The 22,631-nt window shown below is 50.4% G+C and overlaps 2 protein-coding genes across 3 annotated transcripts in view; both read right to left on the minus strand.

The window, feature by feature from the left end:
- Window positions 1–4,790, minus strand: part of LOC127038621 (protein-arginine deiminase type-3-like) — a 39,754-nt gene extending 34,964 nt beyond the window's left edge. For both annotated transcript variants that reach the window (XM_050931326.1, XM_050931325.1), the window contains exon 1: window positions 4,626–4,790. In XM_050931326.1, coding sequence (XP_050787283.1) covers window positions 4,626–4,717 — 92 coding nt within the window. In that variant the 5' untranslated portion in view covers window positions 4,718–4,790. The remainder of the gene's footprint in view (window positions 1–4,625) is intronic.
- A 4,953-nt stretch (window positions 4,791–9,743) lies between these two features.
- LOC127038622 (protein-arginine deiminase type-3-like) overlaps window positions 9,744–22,631 on the minus strand; it is a 33,830-nt gene continuing 20,942 nt past the window's right edge. The window contains exons 9-16 of the mRNA XM_050931327.1: window positions 22,176–22,299; window positions 21,204–21,311; window positions 18,669–18,820; window positions 15,907–16,051; window positions 14,220–14,313; window positions 14,053–14,132; window positions 11,703–11,828; window positions 9,744–10,903 (exon numbers count right to left, since the gene is read on the minus strand). Of these exons, the coding sequence (XP_050787284.1) occupies window positions 10,670–10,903; window positions 11,703–11,828; window positions 14,053–14,132; window positions 14,220–14,313; window positions 15,907–16,051; window positions 18,669–18,820; window positions 21,204–21,311; window positions 22,176–22,299 (1,063 nt within the window). The 3' untranslated portion in view covers window positions 9,744–10,669. The remainder of the gene's footprint in view (window positions 10,904–11,702; window positions 11,829–14,052; window positions 14,133–14,219; window positions 14,314–15,906; window positions 16,052–18,668; window positions 18,821–21,203; window positions 21,312–22,175; window positions 22,300–22,631) is intronic.

Below are 22,631 nucleotides of genomic sequence, written 5' to 3' on the forward strand. Positions count from 1 at the left end.
TAGGGCGTGCAAGGACCATGGGGCCCAGAATTGGGGCCAGAGATCTGATATAACAACATTGAATGTCTGTTGGTAGGACTTTGTTACTCCAGAAATTATGACATGGCTGGAGGACCCAATCGTGGGAAGAGGCGGACCACCAGAGGACCAGAGAGGCCGTCAGCAGGGGATACTAGATGGGGAGAGCCACTATGCAACGCCTGGCCCCGTAGAGGCCCTCTAGCAGTGAGTGCACTCCCTTCGTGGGGGCCCCAGTCTCAACTGCGCCCACTAGGGGCTACTGTAATATACATGATGACCATGATGAAGGTCAGGGACTGGACTGTGGCCCACCACAATTGGCTGCAGGATGAGAATGGAGAAGGAAAGCAGGAGCTGATTGGTTCCCAGAGCAGATGCAGCACAGGCAGCAACGGGGTGAACTTCCCGTATACGGCCCTGCCAGCATGCATCAGCCCTGTGCTGGGGAGACTCTTCCTAAGGGCAAGAGGAGATGGAGTTCAGTGACCATGGGCCATTCAATCCCTGGCCCATCTACTGAGAGAGCTAACAAGGATGCTTGTGTTGGCAGACACCTGTCTCCTATGAACTGTGCTCAATTCAAATAGGCCAAACAGCCATTAGATGTGTAATGGTCCCCTCCTGCCCCAAAAGAGGGTCTGTGGAGACTGAACCCCACATCCTTAGATCCAATACATTGGTCTCTGCCACGTGAGCTAAAGGAGTAACTCCACTGTATGGTAGCAGTAGAAGGTTTTTGTCTCTATGGATCAGGCCCTGGAGGAAGACAGACTTAGCCAGCATGTTACCCATACTAACAACTTCTAATCTTCTTTGACTGAATTTGACACAGTGACAGTTAAGCTGTCTGGAGTGGCTCCAGACAGCATGAGTGCCAACTCAGGGCAGACTGTTGAGCAGGGCACACAGCACAAACTGGCTATGAGTTCTATACTTAGATTTCACCAATCAAGCGTGAGCTCCTCAGGCATTACAACAGCCTTAAGTTAGAGTCACAGACTGTCCCCTTGGGGACTCCGATCTATCTTGCTACCCAGGTAAACCTACCTTTGTGATACATGATCACTTACACCAAAAGTCACAACAATATTCAGGTTACTCCCAGTCCCAAAGAACTGATCATTTACTCCAAGTCAATTGCACCTTAGATCCTACTCCAGGGGTCAGCAACCTTTCAGAAGTGCTGTGCCGAGTCTTCATTTATTCACTCTAATTTAAGGTTTTGCGTGCCAGTCATACATTTTAACATTTTTACAAGGTCTCTTTCTATAAGTCTATGATATAAACTATTGTATTTAAAGTAAATAAGGTTTTTTAAATGTTTAAGAAGCTTCATTTAAAATTAAATTAAATTGCAGAGCCCCCCGGACTGGTGGCCAGGACCCGGGCAGTATGAGTGCCACTGAAAATCAGCTCGTGCGCTGCCTTCGGCAATAGGTTGCCTACCCATGTCCTACTCCAAAGACAACACTTGTAGCCAATCCTCTAATAAACTATGTGCAGATCTATTAACTAAGGAAAAGAAATGAGTTCTTTAACCTTGTAAATATGATAAACATACACATACCAATGAGTTCCAGCCTTAGAGTTCAAAAGGGGATGGAAGCTGCTGTAATATGCAAGCTCTGTAAGTCCTCCAAGGCTAACCCAGGCCAAGCACTGGGGATCCCTTGCTTATGCTTAGAAATCTTTGCCCCTCAGAGTCCAAGCATCATAAAGACCCAGTTTCTTCCTGCCAGGGGTTTTTTATTCCCTTCCCCCAGAGGTCAAGCTGATGGGACAATTACTCATGCACTTTCGTGGGTGGGGAGCGAGCAATCCACAAAGTCTTTTGTCCTCCGATGTCTCACAATGATTTTTGTGGTGTCGATGGGCCTTCTTTTGTTGGGCAGGACATAATGCCTCGTGGGGCAAACTGGTATATCACACTTGCTAATACTCCTCTCCTAACTGGGGAGGTTTCCAGTTTCAGAACAAACACTTAACTATTACCCTATAACTAAGCTACGTTTTAGTCATGGGTATTTTTAGTAAAAGTCACGGACAGGTCACGGGCAATAAACAAAAATTCTTGGCCCCTGACCTGTCTGTGACTTTTACTAAAAACACCAGTGAATAAAACTTGGGGAGGATGTTCTGGCTGCTTGGGGGAGGGTGAAGGGGAGGGGCGGGGGTTGTGGCATGGGACAGGATGAGGTGGGATCCCTGGAAGCGATGACATCCCCCTCGCACAGCTGCTAGGCGGAGGGGTGGCCAGGCAGCTCTGCATGCTGCCTCTGCATGCAGGCACCTCCCCCACAGCTCCCATTGGCTGCAGGTCCCAGCCAATGGGAGCTGCGAAGCCAGCGCTCTGTGTGGAGGCAGCCCACAGAGCTCCTAGGTCACGCCTCCACCTAGCAGCTGAGCGAGGGTGATGTCACTGCTTCTGGGGAGCCCCCCAGCTAAGCATCATCCAGAGCCTGCCTCATCCCATCCAGTGCCCCAACCCCCTGTCCCCTCTGGGGACTCTGGTGCTGGCGGGGGGGGGGCCCCCAAGACTGCTCCAGCAGCTGCCGGTGCTCCTGGCGCAGGGGCTGCCTGAGCTGCCCTTGAGCCAGGTCCACCAGCCTCTGCAGAAGTCACAGAGATCACAGAAAGTCACGGAGTCCGTGACCTCATGGACAAACTCGCAGCCTTACTTATAACATGGGATACGGATATGATAAGTGAGATTAATGCAGGCAGCAACTTACAAGCACTTCATAAAGTCTAAACACGAAACACGTTTATCACTCTAATGCCTAGTTTAACCACACTAGCACAGGTGAGCCAGACTGAGAAATGCACAGCTGGTAACCAGTGTTCAGGTGAGGCCTCAGGGCCCTGACCTGAGCTGTCACCCGTCTGCCAGCATCCCAGTGACAGAGAGATGCACAGCTCTGTATCCCATCCCGGGAGCCACCCAGCAGCAGCCCTTGGCACTCTGCATGAGGCTGGGGAGCTGGGTAGACCATCTGTGTGACTGCAAGTGGCAGCAAGAAGTTGCCTCAGACAGACACTCAGTTATTTAATGTCTGGCTTCCTGCCAGGCAGCTGGTGTTGAATAATAGCTACCAGAGGCTTTTTACTCACCTCTGGGTGAGGTCTGGGATAACTCAGGTCACCTGCTCCCTGATAATGAATAGTCCCACCTGAAGATCAGTGTGATACAAGGTAGAGCTTTTCTGTTTCCCCCTGGGAGAGAAATACAACTGCAGATGGGCCTTGCATGGGGAAGCCTGGAGTTCAGCTGCAGTTGCAACATGCAGCTACAAATGTTCAGACTTCCAGGGAAGAAGAGGGAGGGACATTACGGGATAACAGATAAAGACAGGTGGGTCTGTCAATAAGGAGGCAAACCTGGAGCTCTGCACTCTGATCTCACCCCACCTTCAATTCCAGTGTATTCACTGCAACTTTACTCCTGGTCTGATACCCAGGGCTGTAGGAAATCAGGTAATTCCCCCTTCCTTCCCGACCCCAAGGGCTACCATAATACAAATAATAAAAGATGGCACTGCTAGAGATGCTGTGCATTTGGGTCATTTATTAAGTATTTGTATTACAGTAGCATGCAGAGGCCCCAGTCTGGGATTGGTGCCCCCACTGTGCTAGGGGCTGTACATACACGTAGGAAGAGAGAGCCCCTACCCTAAAGATCTTACACGTGATGGTAAAGAGTTCCCTGGAAGAAGCTGCTTCCCCTATCTGAGCTGCAGAGTTTCCATTCTAATGCCTGACTTTGCCACTGGTCTGCTTCACAGGGCTGCCCGGGAGTGGGGCAATTTGCCCCAGGCCCCTAGGGGCCCCCATGAGAATATATTATTCTATAGTATTGCAACTTTTTTAATGGAAGGGGCCCCCGAAATTCCTTTGCCCCAGGCCCCCTGAATCCTCTGGGCAGCCCTGCTGCTCCACAGCTCTGTGCAAATCACTTAACCAGGCTGTCTCTGAACTTTCTCCTCTTCCCTTAGTATCAGTAAATTAACCCTGTGAACTTTCTCCCTTCAGACAAAGTAGGGTGCTGGGGTGAGGAAGCCTCATTATATCCCAGAAAGCTAGAGCAAAATCTCCCCTCCCTCAATCTCGGCCTCTGCGCCACGGCCGCGACCGACATGAAAAGCCAAGCACTGCCAGCGGAGAGCTGGGCATCGAAAAGAATGGCAGAGTGCTGCAGCCAAGTAGTTCATCCCTAACAATAATGCATGCACAAACAGTGTGTGTGCAGAGCATACCAAACAGAGCCCCAGCTGGGACAGATCAGCATGGCTCTACTGCCTTCAGGGGAGCCGGGGGCCACTTTGCACCAGTGAGGACAAACATGCATATGGAGCCCAACAGAAACTGCCACTTCCCTTATCTGTTTAGTAGTTCCCAGGCTATGTGGCTGGTGGCACCCAGTGTATCATTTTCAGTTTACAACAACATATTTCTAGCTGAGTTCATTCCGAGTTACTTTTAGCATCACTGTCCCCCCTACCTTCCCCAGCCCAGGGAACAGTATCCATTTAAAGCAGACCCCAGTAAAGATCCACATGATCAAACGGATCAGAGAACCGCCAGCTATTAAAGCTCACATTTCTTACCCACGTATGTCAATGGAGATTTCTGTGCCCAGCACGTAGACAGTGCTAGTATGCTGCTGCAAGGACAGCCGTATGGTTCTTTGCTGGGACATGTTTGTACCCTTCTCTCTGCTGCAAGCTTTCTTCTGCTGCTCTCTTTACAATGGATAAGCCAGCATGATCACATTAAAAAGACATGGGCCAAGTGTCCCACCCCTCCTCTCTCCACTATGGGCTGTGATTAGCTGGAGATAGATGTAATCCCACCTCCAGGATCTCTGCTTGGTGATTGGAGGGGCAGACTGTGAAAGCAGAACTTTGCTTGCTGTGATCAGCTGTTTAGAGGTCAGCAGGAGGTGAAAGAATGGGAGGAAAGAGAAACAGGTTATCTTGGGGAAACACAAATTATCTAAGGAGCTGCTGATCTCCAGGGCTGGGAGCAGATCAGCATCCTCTCTGGTGCCTGCGTGTCCGTGTGCTGTAGGGTTCCTTTACATACCTGCACCCCAAGGAAACAGAAACTGCAGCTGTAAGAAGAGCCAGCTTCTTAAAATATTTAGCATGACCCTGGAACAAACCTCATCACTCACCACCATGGAGCGCACTGGAGGGGGCATCTCTGTGTTTGCACGTGTCTATGATCTTGCCTATAAAGCTGTAACAACACTAACTCTCAGCGGTCATGAAGTGCTTTACATCTACTAAGCCCCAAGACTCCTGGGAGGTAGTTATCTCTATTTTACAGATGGAGAAACTGAGGCACGGAGAGGCTTGGGCCTACATTTTCACTAATTTTGGGTGCCCAGTCTGAGCCACTTGATTTCGAGAGCGCGGGGCTCATGCTCAATCCATTAGGCTGCCCACTGTTCCTCATCTCTCATGCACTAGAACTTTCAGATTAAGGCCAGCGTGGCTTCGTTTTTCTTGCCTTGTCTTAATTCAGTTGCAAATTCTTCAGGATAGGGAACATATCTCCCCTGCAGTTGTAAAGCACCAAGTTTTGTGTGTGTGTGTGTAAAGCACCGAGTTTTGTGTGTACGTGCTACAATAATGTTTTACCTATGGGGCACTGGTGTTTTGGGGGGCAAAGCATAGGGCTGAATTTGTAATGAACTAAAAGAGAACCTCAGATTCCAGCTTCTTTGGTTTACACTTTTATTGTTGGGAAAAGATCTTGTTCCAAGCCATTGCCTCACAATGGGGGTTGATCCCGGGCAAAAGAACCTCAGCAGTGATTAATTATGGCTAGCAGCTCACAGGTTGGCCTTAACAATGCTTTCATGGTTAAAGCAGTAACATCATGAGAGTTTAGCACACTGCCCAAAACAGACGAGCCTGGCACAGCATGCTGTAGCGACTGCATTTGGGGTGAAGTTTTCAAAGGCATCAAAGTGTTTTAGGCTCCTGAGTGCCCAAGACAATTTTGAAAATAGGGCCTAAGTCTCATTGTGAGTTAATGGGACTGGGCTAGTGCAGGGGCGGGCAAACTTTTTGGCCTGAGGGCTGCATCGGGTTTTGGAAATTGGAGGGCTGGTAGGAGAGGGGGGCATCCCCCCCACACACTTCTTGCCCCCCTGCCAGCCCACCTATGGGACTCCTGTCCCATCCAACCCCTGCTGTTCCCTGATGGCCCCCCCGGGACCCCTACCCCATCCACCACCACCACCAGCTCCCTGTCCCCTGATGCCCCCGGAACCTCCGCCCCTGACTGCCCGCCACTGCCCCATCCAACGTCCACCTTCCTGACTGCCCCCCCAGACTCCTGCCCCGATTCAACCCCCGTTCCCTGCCCTCTGACCGCCCCGACCCTTATCCACACCCCGCGCCCTGACTATCACCCCAAACTCCCCTGCCCTCTATCCAACCCCTATTCCCTGCCCTCTGACCGCCCCACCCCCTATCCACACCCCTGCCCCCTGACCATCACCCCGAACTCCCCTGCCCTCTATCCAACCCCCATTCCCTGCCCTCTGACCACCCCACACCCTATCCACACCCCTGCCCCCTGACCATCACCCCAAACTCCCCTGCCCTCTATCCAACCCCCATTCCCTGCCCTCTGACCGCCCCACCCCCTATCCACACCCCAGCCCCATGACCATCACCCCGAACTGCCCTGCCCTCTATCCAATCCCCTGCTCCCTGCTCCCTTATCAAGCTGCCTGGAGCACCGGTGGCTGGAGCTCGCAGTCCAGAGCACTGCACCGGCGGTAGAGCGAGCGAGCTGAGGCTGTGGGGGAGCGGAAACAGTGGGGGAGGGACCAGGGGCGAGCCTCCTGGGCCAGGCACTCAGGGGCCGGGCAGGAGGGTCCCGCAGGCCATAGTTTGCCCACCTCTGGGCTAGTGCCTAAATATCTCTGGGGATCTGGGCCCGCATGCGTAAGTCACTTTTGAAAATAGGACTTAAGTGCTCTGAAAACTGCCTGTAGCGAGCTCTCAGGCTCAGCTCTGGTCCACCACTCTTAAGCTCAGCCAGTTTGTCAAGAGTCCTTCAGTCTTGGCTGAATGATCTAAGCCCACCTCACACTGCAACAGGGACCAGTGACATGGAATTGCGCCATGGGCGGTGGGTATTGCGGGCCAGGGGAAGCTGAGCCTCACTGAACAGCCATGCATGGCCCTTCCCACACTCTTCCCCGAGGCCCCCTCCTGCTTCCCACTCTTCCCGCATAGCTCCAGCCCAGGCTGCTCCTCGTCCCCAAAGGGATCTGGAGGCAGGGCTACGGCGGGCCAGCAGGCCAGGTCTCAGGGCAGCTAGGGCTGGTGCTGGGATTACCCGGCACGGGGGCCCACACAGTGGTCAGGGGCTGGAGGGGCTAGAGCCATCCACCCAGAGCTGGGGGTGCTCGGGCTGCCCGTCAGGTGCTCCAGCACGGGGGGCTGCGGTGCCTAGTGCTCCAGGGCTGCGGGCCGGGGCTTGTGGTGCCCAGCGCTCCAGGGCTGCGGGCCGGAGGTTGTGGTGCCCAGCACTCCAGGGCTGGGGGCACTGCTAATCTAAAGTAACTCCACTGGATAGCTAAAGTGGAAAGACTAATTGGGGTGTCACTCCCAAAAGAGCGTCTTGGAAATGGTAGGCATTTCTTCATTGGAAAACTTGATACCAAAATTCCAGGGGTTCTGAGAGGCCCTGCAGAAATCATACTGAACGACATCTTCATTGTGAAGATTGCGTCCAGGACCATTAAATCAGCAGCACCTTGTTCTCCTGGGGAAATGGCATGAAAGCGATTGACTAGTACAACGACCAGGGTTGCAATTCTGCCCCCTGCATGATGTTGCTAAGGGCTAGGGTGACCAGATGTCCCAATTTTATAGGGACAGTCCCAATTTTGGGGTCTTTTTCTTATATAGGCTCCCATTACCCCCCACCTCCTGTCCCCATTTTTCACACTTGCTGTCTGGTCACCCTACTAAGGGCAGACCAATCTCTGCCGGGGAGCAAGAGTTCTCTCTCCTGAGGCTACCTGGTAATGGAGATGATTTAATAAAGGCAGAGAAATGGCTTGAAGCACATGGTGCACCCCATGATTTAGGGCCCATTGAGTGGGAGGGAGGCTATAACATCCTGCTGGATCTTGCTGTTAAATAAGCGTTGTCCCCCAGCAGCCAGTCCTGGGAGGTCCCTTTTCATTTTCCCCCTTGAGCACTGTCTGAACCGGAGTGCAGCTCTCATGCAGCGAGCTGTATGGCGCGCTGGCTAGGCGTGTCACGCTTCTGTCTAGCGGAGCAGCAACCTAGAGGATAACCGGCCCAGGGAGCCCCCCTGGGCCCAGCACCCCATAACTCTCCTCAGGTCTGGCACACTCATTGCCCATCTCGCTGTTGTCATCATCTAAATCTAAAAGGTCTCGTATGATGTGTCGTAGGCACGCTGGGAAAGCGCTGGCCATTCATACTATTGTGTAATGTGTGTCTGGGTGGCGCATAGCAAATTAGAGAGATGGGCTGGAAATCCGTTCCTCAGATGTGTTTGGCAGACAGGGCCTAAGCCCAATGTGCCCTAGCCCAAGGATCATTTTGTTGGGGATTGGTCCTGCTTTGAGCAGGGGGTTGGACTAGATACCTCCTGAGGTCCCTTCCAACCCTGATATTCTATGATTCTAAGGACTGTTGTTTCACAGGTCCTGGTCTCCAATGTAAATGAAGCCAGAGGAACCTGAGACAATGAAAAAGTGCATTTGCATGCAAGGTAAACAAAACCATCAGGCGAGCAAGTGGGGGAAGATGACCATGGAGCACCCGTCCAATGGGGGATGGAGGTGGCACCCCCAGGAACAACTGAGGCTTGTGGTGGAGGAAAACTACTACTGGTGACTATTAAAATGCAAAGCAACAACTGAACTTTGGGAAGATCTAGGCAGAGGCAAAAGCCATTTTGTCCCCGTGACTGAGGGGGATGTGACGGGTGCAACACCCTTGGAGCTGATCAGAGTTGGGACCCCTAGTCTGGAGGACCAGGGATGCTGAGAACTTGAGGTAGGTGAGGAAACTGTGTTGGCCAAGACTATAACTTGCTACGTTTTACTCGCCAGGAAGCGTGTTTTGTTTGTAACCTTCCCTATCTCTTTCACTCATGCTCGTAATCGCTTACGCCTGTGTTCTTCGTTCATAAACTTACTTTTGTTTTATTACAAAACTAGCTCAGAGCTGTGTCTTAGTGTGAGTCCTCAGCCAAACTAACAGGCTGGGGTGGGCTCTGTCTCTTTGGAGACAGCGAACTTGAGAACTGTTGTGTGGGTCCAGGCAGAGGACTGGACTCAGTACAGGGGGCGTGGTTTGGGGGAGACTTGGGACTGGAAAGTTTGTTGGGGTCACTCTGCCAGGAGTACCCAGGCGGGGAGAAGCCATGGTGAGGTTATAGTGCGGCTGGGGTCAGGGCTTTGACCCAAAGTAGCACACAACAGAGGCACTCAGGCTTTCAGGGAGGCTGGTGACACAACCCCTTACTGGTGTGGGTGACCCCCCGAAGAGTCACACCACCGCCATTAGCTGCTAGAGCTCGTGCTGTGCTTCAAATGGCAGCGATTTCTGCTTTGCAGTTGAAGGTCCTGAGTTCGAATCCTGTTGATAATCCACGCTGTGTGCCAGTCAGGGGCAAAGACACTCAAGACAAGTTAGTAATTAATAAATTAGCTCTTACCAACAATTTACAACATCCAAAATACAACATGAAAGAATAAATGGAAAACAGGAGACATTTGGAGAAAGCCCTGGAAGCTAGTTGTAATGCCCACATTCTGACTGAGCAGTCATGTACTGCGTTGCCCTAAGCAGTCCTTCTGCAACACCAAGCCAGAAGCAGTGCAAACCCTGAATGAGATTTTGTGACAGTTAAAAATCACTGTCCTGCCAGGGAAATTAAAGGGAAAGATGTTTTCTCCTTGGATCTCAGGATATATAGTTTAAAACTAATACTTGGCATGACCATTGGTGCTTCTCAGCCCGGGAGCTCAAAGCACCATATGAAGGAGGGGAAGTATTTTACAGACGGACACACAGAGAGGAAGTGACTTGCCCATGATCAAACAGCAGGCCACTTGTAGCGCTGGGAATAAGAGACCTGGCTCCCTCATTTGGCCTCCCCGATCGGGGACCATAATACTGGAACGTCCGTAGGTTTTGAAACTGATACAGAGGTAGGCTTTGTCGGGGGGAGGGGAGGCCAGGCTTATGGCTAAAACGCCAAGCTCTGAAGCAGGATCCACTGTAGGTGCTGAGTTTGTGGTGGATATTAAAATGCAAAGTAATCATTGGGCCGTGCAGCTGTGCATTCTGCACCACTTTGTATGCGTAGCTCTGATTAACATGCACCTCTAAAGAGCACCTGAACTCCAACTGCAGTGGTAGGAACAGGTGTGTTAGAGTAATGAAGGACTGGCATGCTAGAAAGAGCTTCTAGCTTAGGGGCTAGGGCTTCCTTCGATGGTGTTCGCTTTATTTACAAAACGTCTTAGATTGCCAGATTCCAGGAGCCCTTATCCAGAGTTTGTTAGCATCAGCTTGGTCCCATGTTCCCTTGTCTGGCAAAAGTGCTGAGCAGCGGGCTGAGGTTTCACCTGCTCTGCTCAGAGGATCATGTTCCACCACTTGAAGGAGAAGGGTTTCCTGAGGACGTTGGTGCCGCAATGGATCTCCCCTAATAGAGTGTGATAGGAGAAAAAGTCATTGATGAAGATGCAGACCAGGCCCAGCGGCTCCAGCAGGGAGCGAACATTCTCTTCCAGGCAGCACCGCCCATCGACGATTGGCCCAAACGGCTTCGGGATGCCCAGGTGTTTCCCCAAGACGATCATGTTCACCTGCAGCCAGGAGAAAAGGGACAGATGGACAACAGCCAGACAGGGTCCCACAAGGGCATCTCTTCAGTGTTTTACATGTAACCACCACTTGTGTCCTATCCTCTTAGCTAGAGCTGGGCTCAATTATTCAACCTAAATCTTTTTTTAAAACTAAAAAATGCAGATTCAGTGACACTGAAATGTTTTATGAATTTGTGTTGATTTCACAGAACTGTTCATTTGAAAAAAAAATCTTTAATCCCTCCGAAATCAAAACTTTTCATTTTGCTATTTTCCTCATGGAAATGTTTCCGTTTTTCATTTTGAAACAACTCTTTGCTTTGAAATCTCCTTTCATTTTATTTTTAAGTTGTTTTTCAAAAATTAAAAATTGATCCAAATCAAAATGAAACATTTCAAGTGGAACAAAACCTTTGCTTCAACCCCTCAACCATTGTTTTTTACTCTGTGCTGAAACATCAATAATTTTCTTTTTGATCCGACTCAAAACCGTTCTCTCCCTGACTTTTTTAAATCACCACATAACCGAAAAATCTGTCATTTGCTCTGCTCTCCTTTCAACCTTCCTGCATTTAGCGGAGAGGTCTCGCTTCCTGTCTGAGACCTGTTCTCTGACGGCATGGGCGCTGAATGAGATCCAGGAGGTCACCAGAGGGAAGGAGAAAGCGAGGGAAATTACGGAAGATAAGGACTGAGTGCTTGGCAGGGGGAAGCAAAGTGGGGAATAGGAGTCTGAGGGGCAGTGCAGAAGATGGAGCAGAAATGAGAAGCAACTGCATGAGTAGGACAATCCCCTCACCACGTCTGGGAAGAAAGCATCCGCTCGAGAACCGTTCAACATGAACAGCTGAGGGATATCAATGATGTCTTGCTCAGTCAGTCCCAGCTCCTCCTTAAGGGTATGTCGATTCCAGTCAATGCAGCTCTGGGGAAAGAAAGCATTGGAGAGAAGGGAGGTGACTACAGGCCAGTTGGGAAGAGTGGAGCGAAAGCGCTGTATTTCTGCTGCTCATGATTTGAAGCGAAAAACACGCAGGTAACCTCGGAGTTTTATTGGGGTACATTAATGTCCCAGGGCAAATATTCTACCCCTTCTAGGTGTTGTGAGGAAACACTGTACTGTCCATCCCTGTTATCAGCTTGAAGCAACTGGACACAACATAACAACTCCATGAGGAACCTGCTTGAAAGCCCAATCTGTTCAATGGAAAGATTCCCGTTCAGATCAATGAACTTTGGATCAGGACGCCTGGAGCCTCTCATTCTCCCCTGTCCACACTGGGGCCCCTCCAGCATGTTGTTGCGCATGGCTCCCTGACACCAGATACCATGTTCTCCGCTGCTTTTGTACCATTAGATGCTTTAAACCACTGCTCCATTGCAGCTGGTCTTTCCTGTGCTTTTCTGCTCTCCTTTCTACGCAGCACCTGGTCTGGAGTCGCTGTTACAGCAATGAAGGTTGTAACTTGCTATCCACTAGAAATCTCCCCTGGCTATAAAAGATGGCCTCCCTCAGACATGTCGCATATGTGGTCTTTAGGCAGAGGATGTGATGCTTCATTAGGGTGACCAGCTAGCAAGTGTGAAAAAATCGGGACGGGGGTGGGGGGGTAATAGGAGCCTATGTAAGAAAAAGTTCCAAAAATCGGGACTGTCCCTATAAAATCGGGACATCTGGTCACCCTGTGCTGTATGGCTATTTATAATATTATTGATACCTATGTTACAAAATTGCCATGATCTTACAAGATATGCCATGTAAGGTATCTGTGGAAAAGTTATGGTTTGCTAGGTATGATCACCTTGTTGATAGGTATGTATCATCTATGTCGCGTGAGTTATAAATATGTGTGATATAGCTGTATCTCAAACTTGTGCTGTGCTTCTGGGTGACACCCCCCAGAGAGATTGGCATCAGCACTATCTACCCTGTTGGATGGCCCATCAAGGACAATCGGCTTTACAAGGAGCCCATTGAGAGAAGCCAGGGGCTACACCTACGAGTCAGCAGGACATGTAGGGACAAGGGACACCAAGAGCTTTTCCATGCCCATGTGCTGTGAGTTTGTGTTTGGGACAAAGGATTTTCAAGCCACATGGCAAAGGATATAAAAAGGCAGTTGCATCTTCTCCATTTTGTCTTCACTGCTTCTCACCTCTGGAGTAACTTCTCTGCAATCTGAATCTTTGAACAAAGGACAGATACACCCATCCAAGCTTTGGGTGTGTTCCAGAGGGACTTTACAAGCCAGCTAACTCACCAGTGCTGCTACGAACCTGACATACAGACTCTGAAGCCATATTATGGATCTGATTCCTTTGACCATTTAACAGTTCTCTTCTCTTTTCCTTTCTTTTATAATAAACGTTTAGTTTTAGATACAAAAGGATTGGCTGGCAGAGTGGTATTTTGGATAAGATCCAAACTAGTATTGATCTGGTAATGTGGCTGGCCCTTTGGGGATCAGAAGAACATTTTGTATAATGAGTAGAGTTTTAAATAACTTCTCACTTTACTGGACCTATTTGCTGATTGGGAGCCTGAGACTGAAATGCAAGAAAGGAGGCCGTGTGATTTCTTTTTTGTTGGCTTTTTGATAAGCAGTGTGGGGGATCAGGAGCACAGTTTGTGACTGGTTGGTGAGTCTAACTACAGTGTTAACCACCAGTTTTGAGAGCAGCCTGCCCCGACATTGGCATTTTCAGTGTGGGCTACCCTAGGCACCACGGGTCACAGAGGAGGTGGGGAATTTTGAGGATAATTTGAGAAGATGAACATAATCTGACCATCCAACTAGAACATCTTAAGGATTTAGCTAGAGATCAACCAGCGTGATCTTGATCTGCAAAGAAACTACCTCTTTTTGGGGTGTGCTGTGATGATGATGAAGAGCATTACTTAGTATGGATAGCTGACCCTCTGCACCTGGTGGAATTCATGAACTTCACCCCTCCCGCCCCCCCAGTCACACCTCAGCCTCCTCATGCATCACATCCAAGGTGACTCTGGGACAAAGCCCATGAGCTGATCTGCTCAGGCTGCAGGACGATGCATGCTCCTTCAATAAGGGGGGAGCCATAGGACTTCTAAGGTGCTGCATTTGGTATTGCTGGGGTCTTTTCGGGCCTTCCCTCTTCCCCACACCTACCTGCACGTATTCACTGTCACTCCTCAGGGTCTTATCGGCCAGCATCTCGTCTATTGTTATGGTCTGCACGTTTTCCAGCCCTGGGGGAGGAAAGGAATACAGCAGGTGAGACCCACCGGCCGGCCGGCCTCTGTGAGTGCCAAAGGTTTCCTGACTGAGCCACTCACCGGCAAACTGGGCCGCGTTGCCGTGCCCCTCTCTTTGTTTCTCCTTGAACAGCTTGTAGCAGGCATCGGGGCTGGCCAAGAGCAGCCGGAAACCCTTAACGGAGAGAGTCAGTCAGTGTCTGGCCTTGTCTCCATTAGACTTCTCCCTCCGAGATCTCCCACCTCCCTGGTTCAGCTTCACTGGTGACACAATGGTGGGAGAGCTCATGCAGCTGGGCACTGGTGTTCACCGGCTCTTGATGCGTTCCTTCACGCAGACCTGCTCTGAGCATGGTGAGAACACCAGTGGCTGCCAGAATCCTGTCTACGCTACAGTGTCCCCTGTTGCGATCTCTTGGGGAGTGGAACCGACAGAAGTAGCAGTGGGGAAATTGGGGCCAAAAAAGACCCTCACAGGAGGCTGTGTGGTCTTGTATACCAGGCAAGGGCCTGGGGAGCAGCAGACATGGGTTCTAGCCTCAGCTCCGCCTGTTCCACCCCACCTGCCTTATCTCGATTGCAAATGATTTCGGGCAGGGCTATCCGTCACTTTGTGCTGGTACAGCTGGCCCCCAGTTACAGAGGGGTTCCAGCACTACTAGAATCATAGAAGATCAGGGTTGGAAGGGACCTCAGGAGGTATCTAGTCCAACCCCCTGCTCAAAGCAGTGCCAACCCCCAGACAGATTTTTGCCCTAGATCCCTAAATGGCCCCCTCAAGAATTGAACTCATAACCCTGGGTTTAGCAGGCCAATGCTCAAACCACTGAGCTGAAATATACATTACAGTTGAAAGCATGTGCATCTGACCCAAACTTCCTAGAACATTCCTCTTCATTTCACGTGATTTCTCCCCCCACTCCCCCCGGCCACAAAAATGATGAGAGATGGTGGAATTTCAGGGAATTGGAAGCTTTTTTCCCCCATGGAAGCATGAGAAAAATGAAAGGCAATTGTGGCTGAAAATCTGCATTTGGAACCAGAAATGTAACAAGCCTGATTCTGCAGAGTGGGGCGATCGCAGAATCAGGATGCAGCCATGTGCTTGGAGCTGTACAAGGTCCCAAAGAGAATCAGGTAACAGAAGCAAAGAGACTTTCTGTTAAAAATAGATATTATTATTACATGCCGCTGGCCTTTGAGGTAAGTCAGTGTGTCATCTCAGCCAAGTCTGCCTCGGTTTCCCTAACCTGTAAAATGGCAATGCTATTTACTCATTCTAACAGAGGGGTTGCGGGGCTTATTTGATGTGTACAGAGAGCATTGAGAGTCTCAGGTGAAAGGCACTAGAGGAATTCAAAGTATGTGTGGAGAGGGTTATGCAAACCCACAATAACAGGAACACAGCCAAAAGTGCATCCATGTGGCATGCAGACTAAGTTGCTGCAAGAGTGTAACTATTCTAGACACGTTTTGTGACTTCTCCCCCTCTAAAAGGAGGCAGTACAGTCTAGTAGGTAGGGCACCAAACTTGGAAGTAGGAGATGCATTTTCTATTCCCAGCTCTGCCACAGACTCACCGTTTGACCTCGGGCAAATGACTTTCCCCTCCCCTCTGCCTCGATGTCCCCATCAAGCAAATGGGAGGAATGCTCCCCAACCTCTGTAAATTGCTTCCAGAGACGCAGATGAAGAACGCCCTCCAAGCGCCAAGCCTGACTGGAAGGGAGGGAAGGGCCGGTTAGAAACGTCACCTGGTGAGTGGTACCTTCCTATCGGAGGCTGGGACAAAGCTCAGGAATTCGTCGACATGACCCACACTCAGCCAGTCAGAGTAGAGCTCCACGGGGGGCTGCACCTTCTGGGCATAGAGAAAGTCCCTGACGGCCTTTGTCATCCTCCTGCCGTCCGACCTGGGAACTCAAATGGAGGGGAGAACATAGGAGTTGGTATAAGCCCCAGAAGTCCCGACTCCCAATCCTCCCTTGTAACTAGCTTTGTCTTGATAAAAAATAACCAATGCTCTGCTCTTGTGAGACAATGCCTTTGTCTGACCTCTCCAAATGCCTGAGTTTGTTCTTTTAATGCTATTCCATTCAATGCCCCATGTAAACGCCACGCCAGATTCATGGGGTGGGTGGAGGGTGTTTATCTCAGTGAACAGACTCCTTTGTAAAGCAGGGCTCTTATTACACAAAGCACATCTCAGCCCTGTTGTTTTAGCTGAACCACCTAACACTGGCTGCCCAGAACAGCTGCTGAGTTCCAGTCACCAGTCTTTCAGAGCAGAGCAAACCAGCCTCCACTCACTCCAGGCATTTAACCTTTTCTGAGCGCTCCCTCTTTTGCCATTTAAGGCCTGCCTCTCCCTTGCCTTGCTGTCTGTGGGGTCAGTCCCACCAGTGCAAAATGGCGGTAGACATCAGAATGGTAGCAGCTTACATCCATTCGCTGGAGGAAATGATCCTGCATGGGGTGCAAGCCAATGGGGAATCAAGCCCGTATGACTTTATTATATGGGGAATTTAGGTCCTGCTCTTAGCCCACTGAGTAGCACTTATCCATGCTAGCCATCCCACTCGGATCAATGGCACTATCCAGCTCAGTGTGACTCAGAGCAAGGAAGAGTCGCAGATCAATCCTATTTCCATAGCTCGAACTGGGAAATGGGCCCAAGCTGCAGAACTCAGATCCAAATGTCTCCATCGTTTAGTGGTGTCCCGATCAGGGGGATTGGCTTAAGCCAGGGATCAGCAACTTTTCAGAAGTGGTATGCTGAGTCTTCATTTATTCACTCTAATTTAAGGTTTCACGTGCCAGTCATGCATTTTAACGTTTTTAGAAGGTCTCTTTCTAAAAGTCTATAATATATAACTAAACTATTGTTGTATGTAAAATAAATAAGATTTTTAAAATATTTAAGAAGCTTCATTTAAAATTAAATTAAAATGCAGAGCTCCCGGACTGGTGGCCAGGATCCGGGCAGTGTGAGTGCCACTGAAAATCAGCTTGTGTGCCGCCTTCGGCACGCATGCCATAGGTTGCCTACCCCTGGGTTAAGCCATTCTAAAGTCACGGAGGTCAGCTCCATCTCTAAGCGTGGGGATATTAAAAACCAGACTTCCACTCTGCTCCTTTCTCTAGCCGAGCATCATGGCTGGTGAATTTTTCCGCGGCAGGAAGCAGAATTGTTCTTCCAGACCCTGGTACTGACAGTGTCACCAGGATCTAGTGGTACTTGAGAGCTGCCAGCTTGCTGAGAGTGTCCCAGCAGCCCTTGCTGGGCTGCGCTTGACTCAGCTTCATTCAAAGGGTGGATTCGAAGCCGAATGCTTTCTTGGTAGGATAACAGGTGTCTCCTAGGTCAGTGAGCAGGGATCCCATTCTCTGTCCATATAACGAAAGTAAGTGGAATCACTTCTTCCTCCACTTATGCTTCGCTATCCGCCAGCCCACACTGTAAGTATATTATCTAGCTACACAGGCTGGTAACAATGGAGGTGGTGAGGTGAGCCGTGACCTGCTTCCTTGGACAGAACACCTGTAGGTGGTGCTTGTAGATGCATGTCTCTGAGCAAACGTGACCTCAGGAGCTTGTTAAATAAGAACGTTCCAGGAGACTTCCTATTCCTGTAACTCAGGGCGGTTGGATTAGATAAGGCTCCTCCCCTGCTGCTGCCATGTTCTATCAACATGCGCTCCAGGGTCATCAAGTCTATTAACTCTGGGGATGGCTGGCGCCTAAGGTTGTGTGTTCAAACTGCAGGTCACTGAAGCGTGCTTCTCTGAAACGAGGGGCAATACTGGCCAATGGGGCAGGATGGCCTGGTGGTTCAGATGCCAGCCTGGGCTGACCAGCCTTTAGCTTCCTGCTCTGCCACAATCATCCCTGAGACCCTGGGCAAGTCACCTTGGCTCTCCCTGCCTCAGTTCTCCTTCTGTAAAATGGGGCTATAGCATGGCGGCATTGTGAGGATAAATACATCAAAGACGGTGAGATGCTCAGATACTCGAGCCATATAAGCATGGTATCTAGCTAGAAACAGCAGGGTGTGATTGTGCTGCCCATCCCCTCCCATTGCATGATAAAGCCGTTGCCTTTTAGAGGCAGTTGCAGTGTGTGTAAGTTCCTCTGATTTCATTAATGTCTCTGTGCAGAAGGGGGCTCAGATGTTGCATCTCCCCGTGGTTTAAAACAACCTCTTTCATGTTAAGGAGATGCTAACAGACCCGAAGCAGCTGAAGTGATAGACAGCAGAGGGAACATGAAAATTCTGTCTGCTGTTTTCAAGGCTCGAGCAGTAATTCAGCAGCAAGCTGACAGTGTTAGTTGTAGGGGAAGGTTGCACCACTGCAGACTTTAGTAGTGAGCTATTAACTTACCTGCATCTGCAAATTTCCCCTCCATCTCCCCACTCGGGAGCTTTCCTCCTCGGCATCTTTGTTCTGCTAGCTGCACCTTTAATCCTCTCTCACACCAAGACCTCAGTGTAGGACGCCTAAAAGTCCCAACTCACATGTCTCCCTCACCTGGGCAAGCTGCTTCCAATGAGGATCCTTCCCAGTGGGTACGTCTTCCCTTGGACAGTCACCGGAGGGCTGACATCCAGATTGCCAAAGGAGTCGAGGCTGGAGACGTGTCCGTGAGGAGGTACTCGGGTCACGTAGCCAAAATCAGGGCCCTTTCGGGGACGAGAACCACACAACGCACCGTCCAGTTAGACGCGCTGTTCATTGCAGTGGTGAGCGGCGCCCGCAGAGCTGCTGTCAGAGCATGTGCTAAAGGCTTGACCTGCCCATCTAAAATAATCCTCACCCAGGCGGGGCATGTGGAAGAGTGGAGGAGCCAGCCTTCCTTCCAGGCAAGGAAATCCCCTCCTCTCCTAACCCTGCCAGGAGGGGGTGCTGTTCCTTTCAACCAATAGCTCCTCACCCCAATAAAACCTATCATTGGAGGGTAAGCATGCAACCTCCTTTGTGAAACCAAATCACACTAGATCTAGATTCACACTTGGGCACCTCCCTGAAGTGGCATCCATTGCCAGGTGTTCTGGACTTTTGTTCCCAGCTGGGGAGGGGTGTAAGGCAACAAGAAGCAATCGGAGAAATAGCTGGGCTGGGCTAGTTGAAGCCCCACTAGTCCAGCTTGGCTCTCTGACTCCCTCTGGTGACTAGCTGAGAAGGGTTGATGAGTACAGCTGGGCAGATGATGGATTTTTCAGTTCACTGGCAATTCCAAAGAAAATGGAAAAAAGAGCTGTTTCGGGTTGAACTGAAAATGAAGATTTTTCAGAATTTGTGGTGAATCGAAAAGTCAAAACATTGTGAGGGGGGTTGGGTGATGTGTTTCCTTTGACCTGATTCCAATTTTCATTCAATTTTGGGCATTTTAACAAGAAGCCAAGATTCACAAAATACAGAGGAGCAGCTTGTCTCCTTATAACTCCCAGCCCAGGACCTGAGAAATGTAGGTTTAGTGCCCTGCTTTGCCTGCTGTAGAGAAGTGATTTGAACTCAGGTGTCTCACCTTGCTAGAGAGCAGCCTAGCTGCTGAGCCACAGGGACAGTTTTCTTTCTTTATCTTTCCCCCTTGCTGTTCCCCTCTGTAGACCTGATTAAACATGTCAGAACAGGGATCTAAATTTGCATCTCCCTCATGCTCTGGATGTGCCCCAAGCACCAGGCTGTAGAGTCGCTCTCACACTTTCATTGCCTCACTGACTCTTTATCATCTTCATGACGGACAGCAAATAATTGATAGTCACACAAACAAAAATTCATCACACACTTCCCCCCTGCTCCAGCCTGAACTAACTCTTGCAGCTGTTGGAGATCAGTTTTATAGTCCCTTGACTCTGCCCCCTTTTTAGTTTCATCCAATCATCCCTCTCCAATGGATCTCCCTCCCCCCTCCACCCCGGGATCCCCTCCTCCACCTTTTTTTAAAAAGTGTTTTTGTTTTAGCAATCAAAACAAGTGGCCCCCTTAGTGTCCCTAGGTGAGGAAGGAAGATGGAGCCCCCAGCACCAACTGCCCATGAACACTCGAAGACAACAGCCAAGAATATGAGGCCAAGCGAATGTGGGGCAGGTTCAGTGGGAGGATGTGGTGCTGTGTTCCTGGCACAGGTGGTGCTGCATGGGAGGGTATAAAAATCCATAGACACAAGCTCCTTCCTCCCATCACAGGACGTAGGAAGTTAATACAGTCTCCACTCGCAAAATGCGCTTGGGTCTGGAGCACCGCAGACGAACGCTCACAAACACCCTGCTCAGGTAAGAGTGGCCAGGCCTCTTCTTTGTGTAACGTAACTGCGAAATGAAAGAGCAAAGCGATTCTGCTTCTAACTTTGCACAGGGCTCAGTCCTGTGTTCAGTGAAGTGCTGTTTGGGTTAATCCTTGAACAGCCAGGCTCTCTAGCCCTTTCTGGAGGATGGCTCTGTTGCAGTAAGAGAGAGGTGTCTTTTTCAGTGAGAAGTCTATGCTGAAAGGCTTGGGGGGACAGGACATAGTGGTTGACGGTTGGCATTGTTTAGAACCGGCCGCCCAGGGCAAACTGTCCTGCTGAGTCTGTAGGTTCAGACCTTGCAGGGAGTGAAGCCAGATGTAAAACACGAGTGATTCCGTCCTCTGGCATCAAACTGGAACATCAGAGGCTAACCTGGGGGTTGTGGCCCTGTACGATGGAGGTAAGCAAAAGGAGACTGCTGCCTGTGCTTGATTGTCTGACCCATCTATTGCAAGCACTAGGTTTTTTCTGAGGGTTAGAGCAGTGGCTCTTTAATGGATGCTAGTTGCTTATCGGCCATGTGCTGTAATTAATGTGTGCTGAACGGTGCTTCTGCATTTAAAGCTTCTAATCTGCACATGTTAGACACCCAATGAGTAAACTCGCCAAAGCCAGAAGGAACCCTCCAAGCAGACCCCAAATGAGCAACATCCCCTCTCCAGGGCGGTGAGTTCCAGGAGACGGGATGACCCTGAGCGGCCAAACCTCACTCACCCAGGATCAGGAACATCCTGGAGAGAGTCTGTTCTTGGCCATTTCAAAAAATAGTTACAAACCAGAATCCTTCTAAAAGCAAAATCCCTCAGGCCTCTGTCCCGGGGGGAGTCGAAGACCACAGGGAACATCTTGTGGGGAGCCTCCACGTAGCCAAACTCCATCTCATCCTGTTGTGGGGAGAAAGCGGGCAGGAGGTCTCTTAGCAGCAGCAGCGCTATCAGTCGCTGACGAGCAGAAATGTGTGGTGTGGGCTAAGCGTGTGTGGGGGGGTGTTTGGGTGATGGTTGCCCTGGTGGCGGACACGCTAGGGATTGAACTGCAAGTCTCCAGAGCTGCTACAGTGCGAGCTTGCACGTGTAGCTGAGGGTGTCAGCACTTCCAGAGGGGCCTATAATACCCACTCACACCAGATCTTGCTCTCTCCTCCTTCAATCCCATCCTTGATCCATGCTGTTCCTGCACGGCCCATGAACCCTCATCCTTTCCCTTCAGGCTGCATTAACTAAGCAGAGGATCACGAATATGAAATAGACCCCACATGACAAGACAGCGTGGTTTTCCTTTCTCCCCCAGTGCCTGGAAAACCGTGCCCTGGGTAATGCCAGCTGAGAGAGTCATTGCTGAGACAGCAAAGGGGTGGTTGGCAGGGTCCAGCTACCTATCTGGTGTCATTTGTAGAGTCCTGATTGACATAGTGTCCAACCACTGATCAAAACTCCACCTACTGATGAATGTCGCCAGTTTTTATTTATTTGATTCTGGCCCCAGGTAAGGCTCCTAATCCCTGTTGGCTTGGTTTGGGGTTTGAGGAAGCCGTGGTGACACAGTGATACGCCACTCTGAGTGGCACTGGGATCTAGCGGCCAAAGCACTGGCCTGGGACTTGGAAGACCTGGGTTCATCCCTGGCCTGTTGGGTGAGCTTGGGCTTTGCCTCCCCGTGCCTCAGTTTCCCCACCTGTAAATGGAGATCATGATAAAGCGTTTTTGGATCTACTGGTGAAAAGTGTTAGGTAAGCCATGTATTATTACCTGGATCCAGCGGTCGCGCCGGTTTTCGACCTCAGGGCACACGGTCAGCTTGCAGTTGGCTTTCCTCACCAGGGCTCTCATAGCCTCCAAAAAGTCCCCGTTAGGGTTTGAGCCTCTCTCCATGCTGGAAGGAAAATGAGTAAAGAGAGGAACCTAAATGGAGCAGAGGGGTCAATTCGTTATGGAGGAAGGGTCACAGGGACCCAGCCAGAAACCAAACTGTGTCCTGTGCTCCCCAACTGTGCCCTGTGCTTCCTCCTTCCACAGGAGCTAAACTGTGCCCTGTTGAAGGAGAAACTTTGCAAAACGGCGGCATGACAAATGGGGGGGCCTTGATCCTCATCCTGTTTCAGTGGATGCCAGTGGCAGCAGGTCCAGGTTCTTCACCACTGGGACCGGGGAGAACAGGAGACCAAGCCTGCAACACTCTTCCCCTGCAGACTGGGCTAGATTGTC

Source organism: Gopherus flavomarginatus, chromosome 21 (genome assembly GCF_025201925.1).
Source record: "Gopherus flavomarginatus isolate rGopFla2 chromosome 21, rGopFla2.mat.asm, whole genome shotgun sequence".
In the NCBI taxonomy this organism is placed as follows: domain Eukaryota; kingdom Metazoa; phylum Chordata; order Testudines; family Testudinidae; genus Gopherus; species Gopherus flavomarginatus.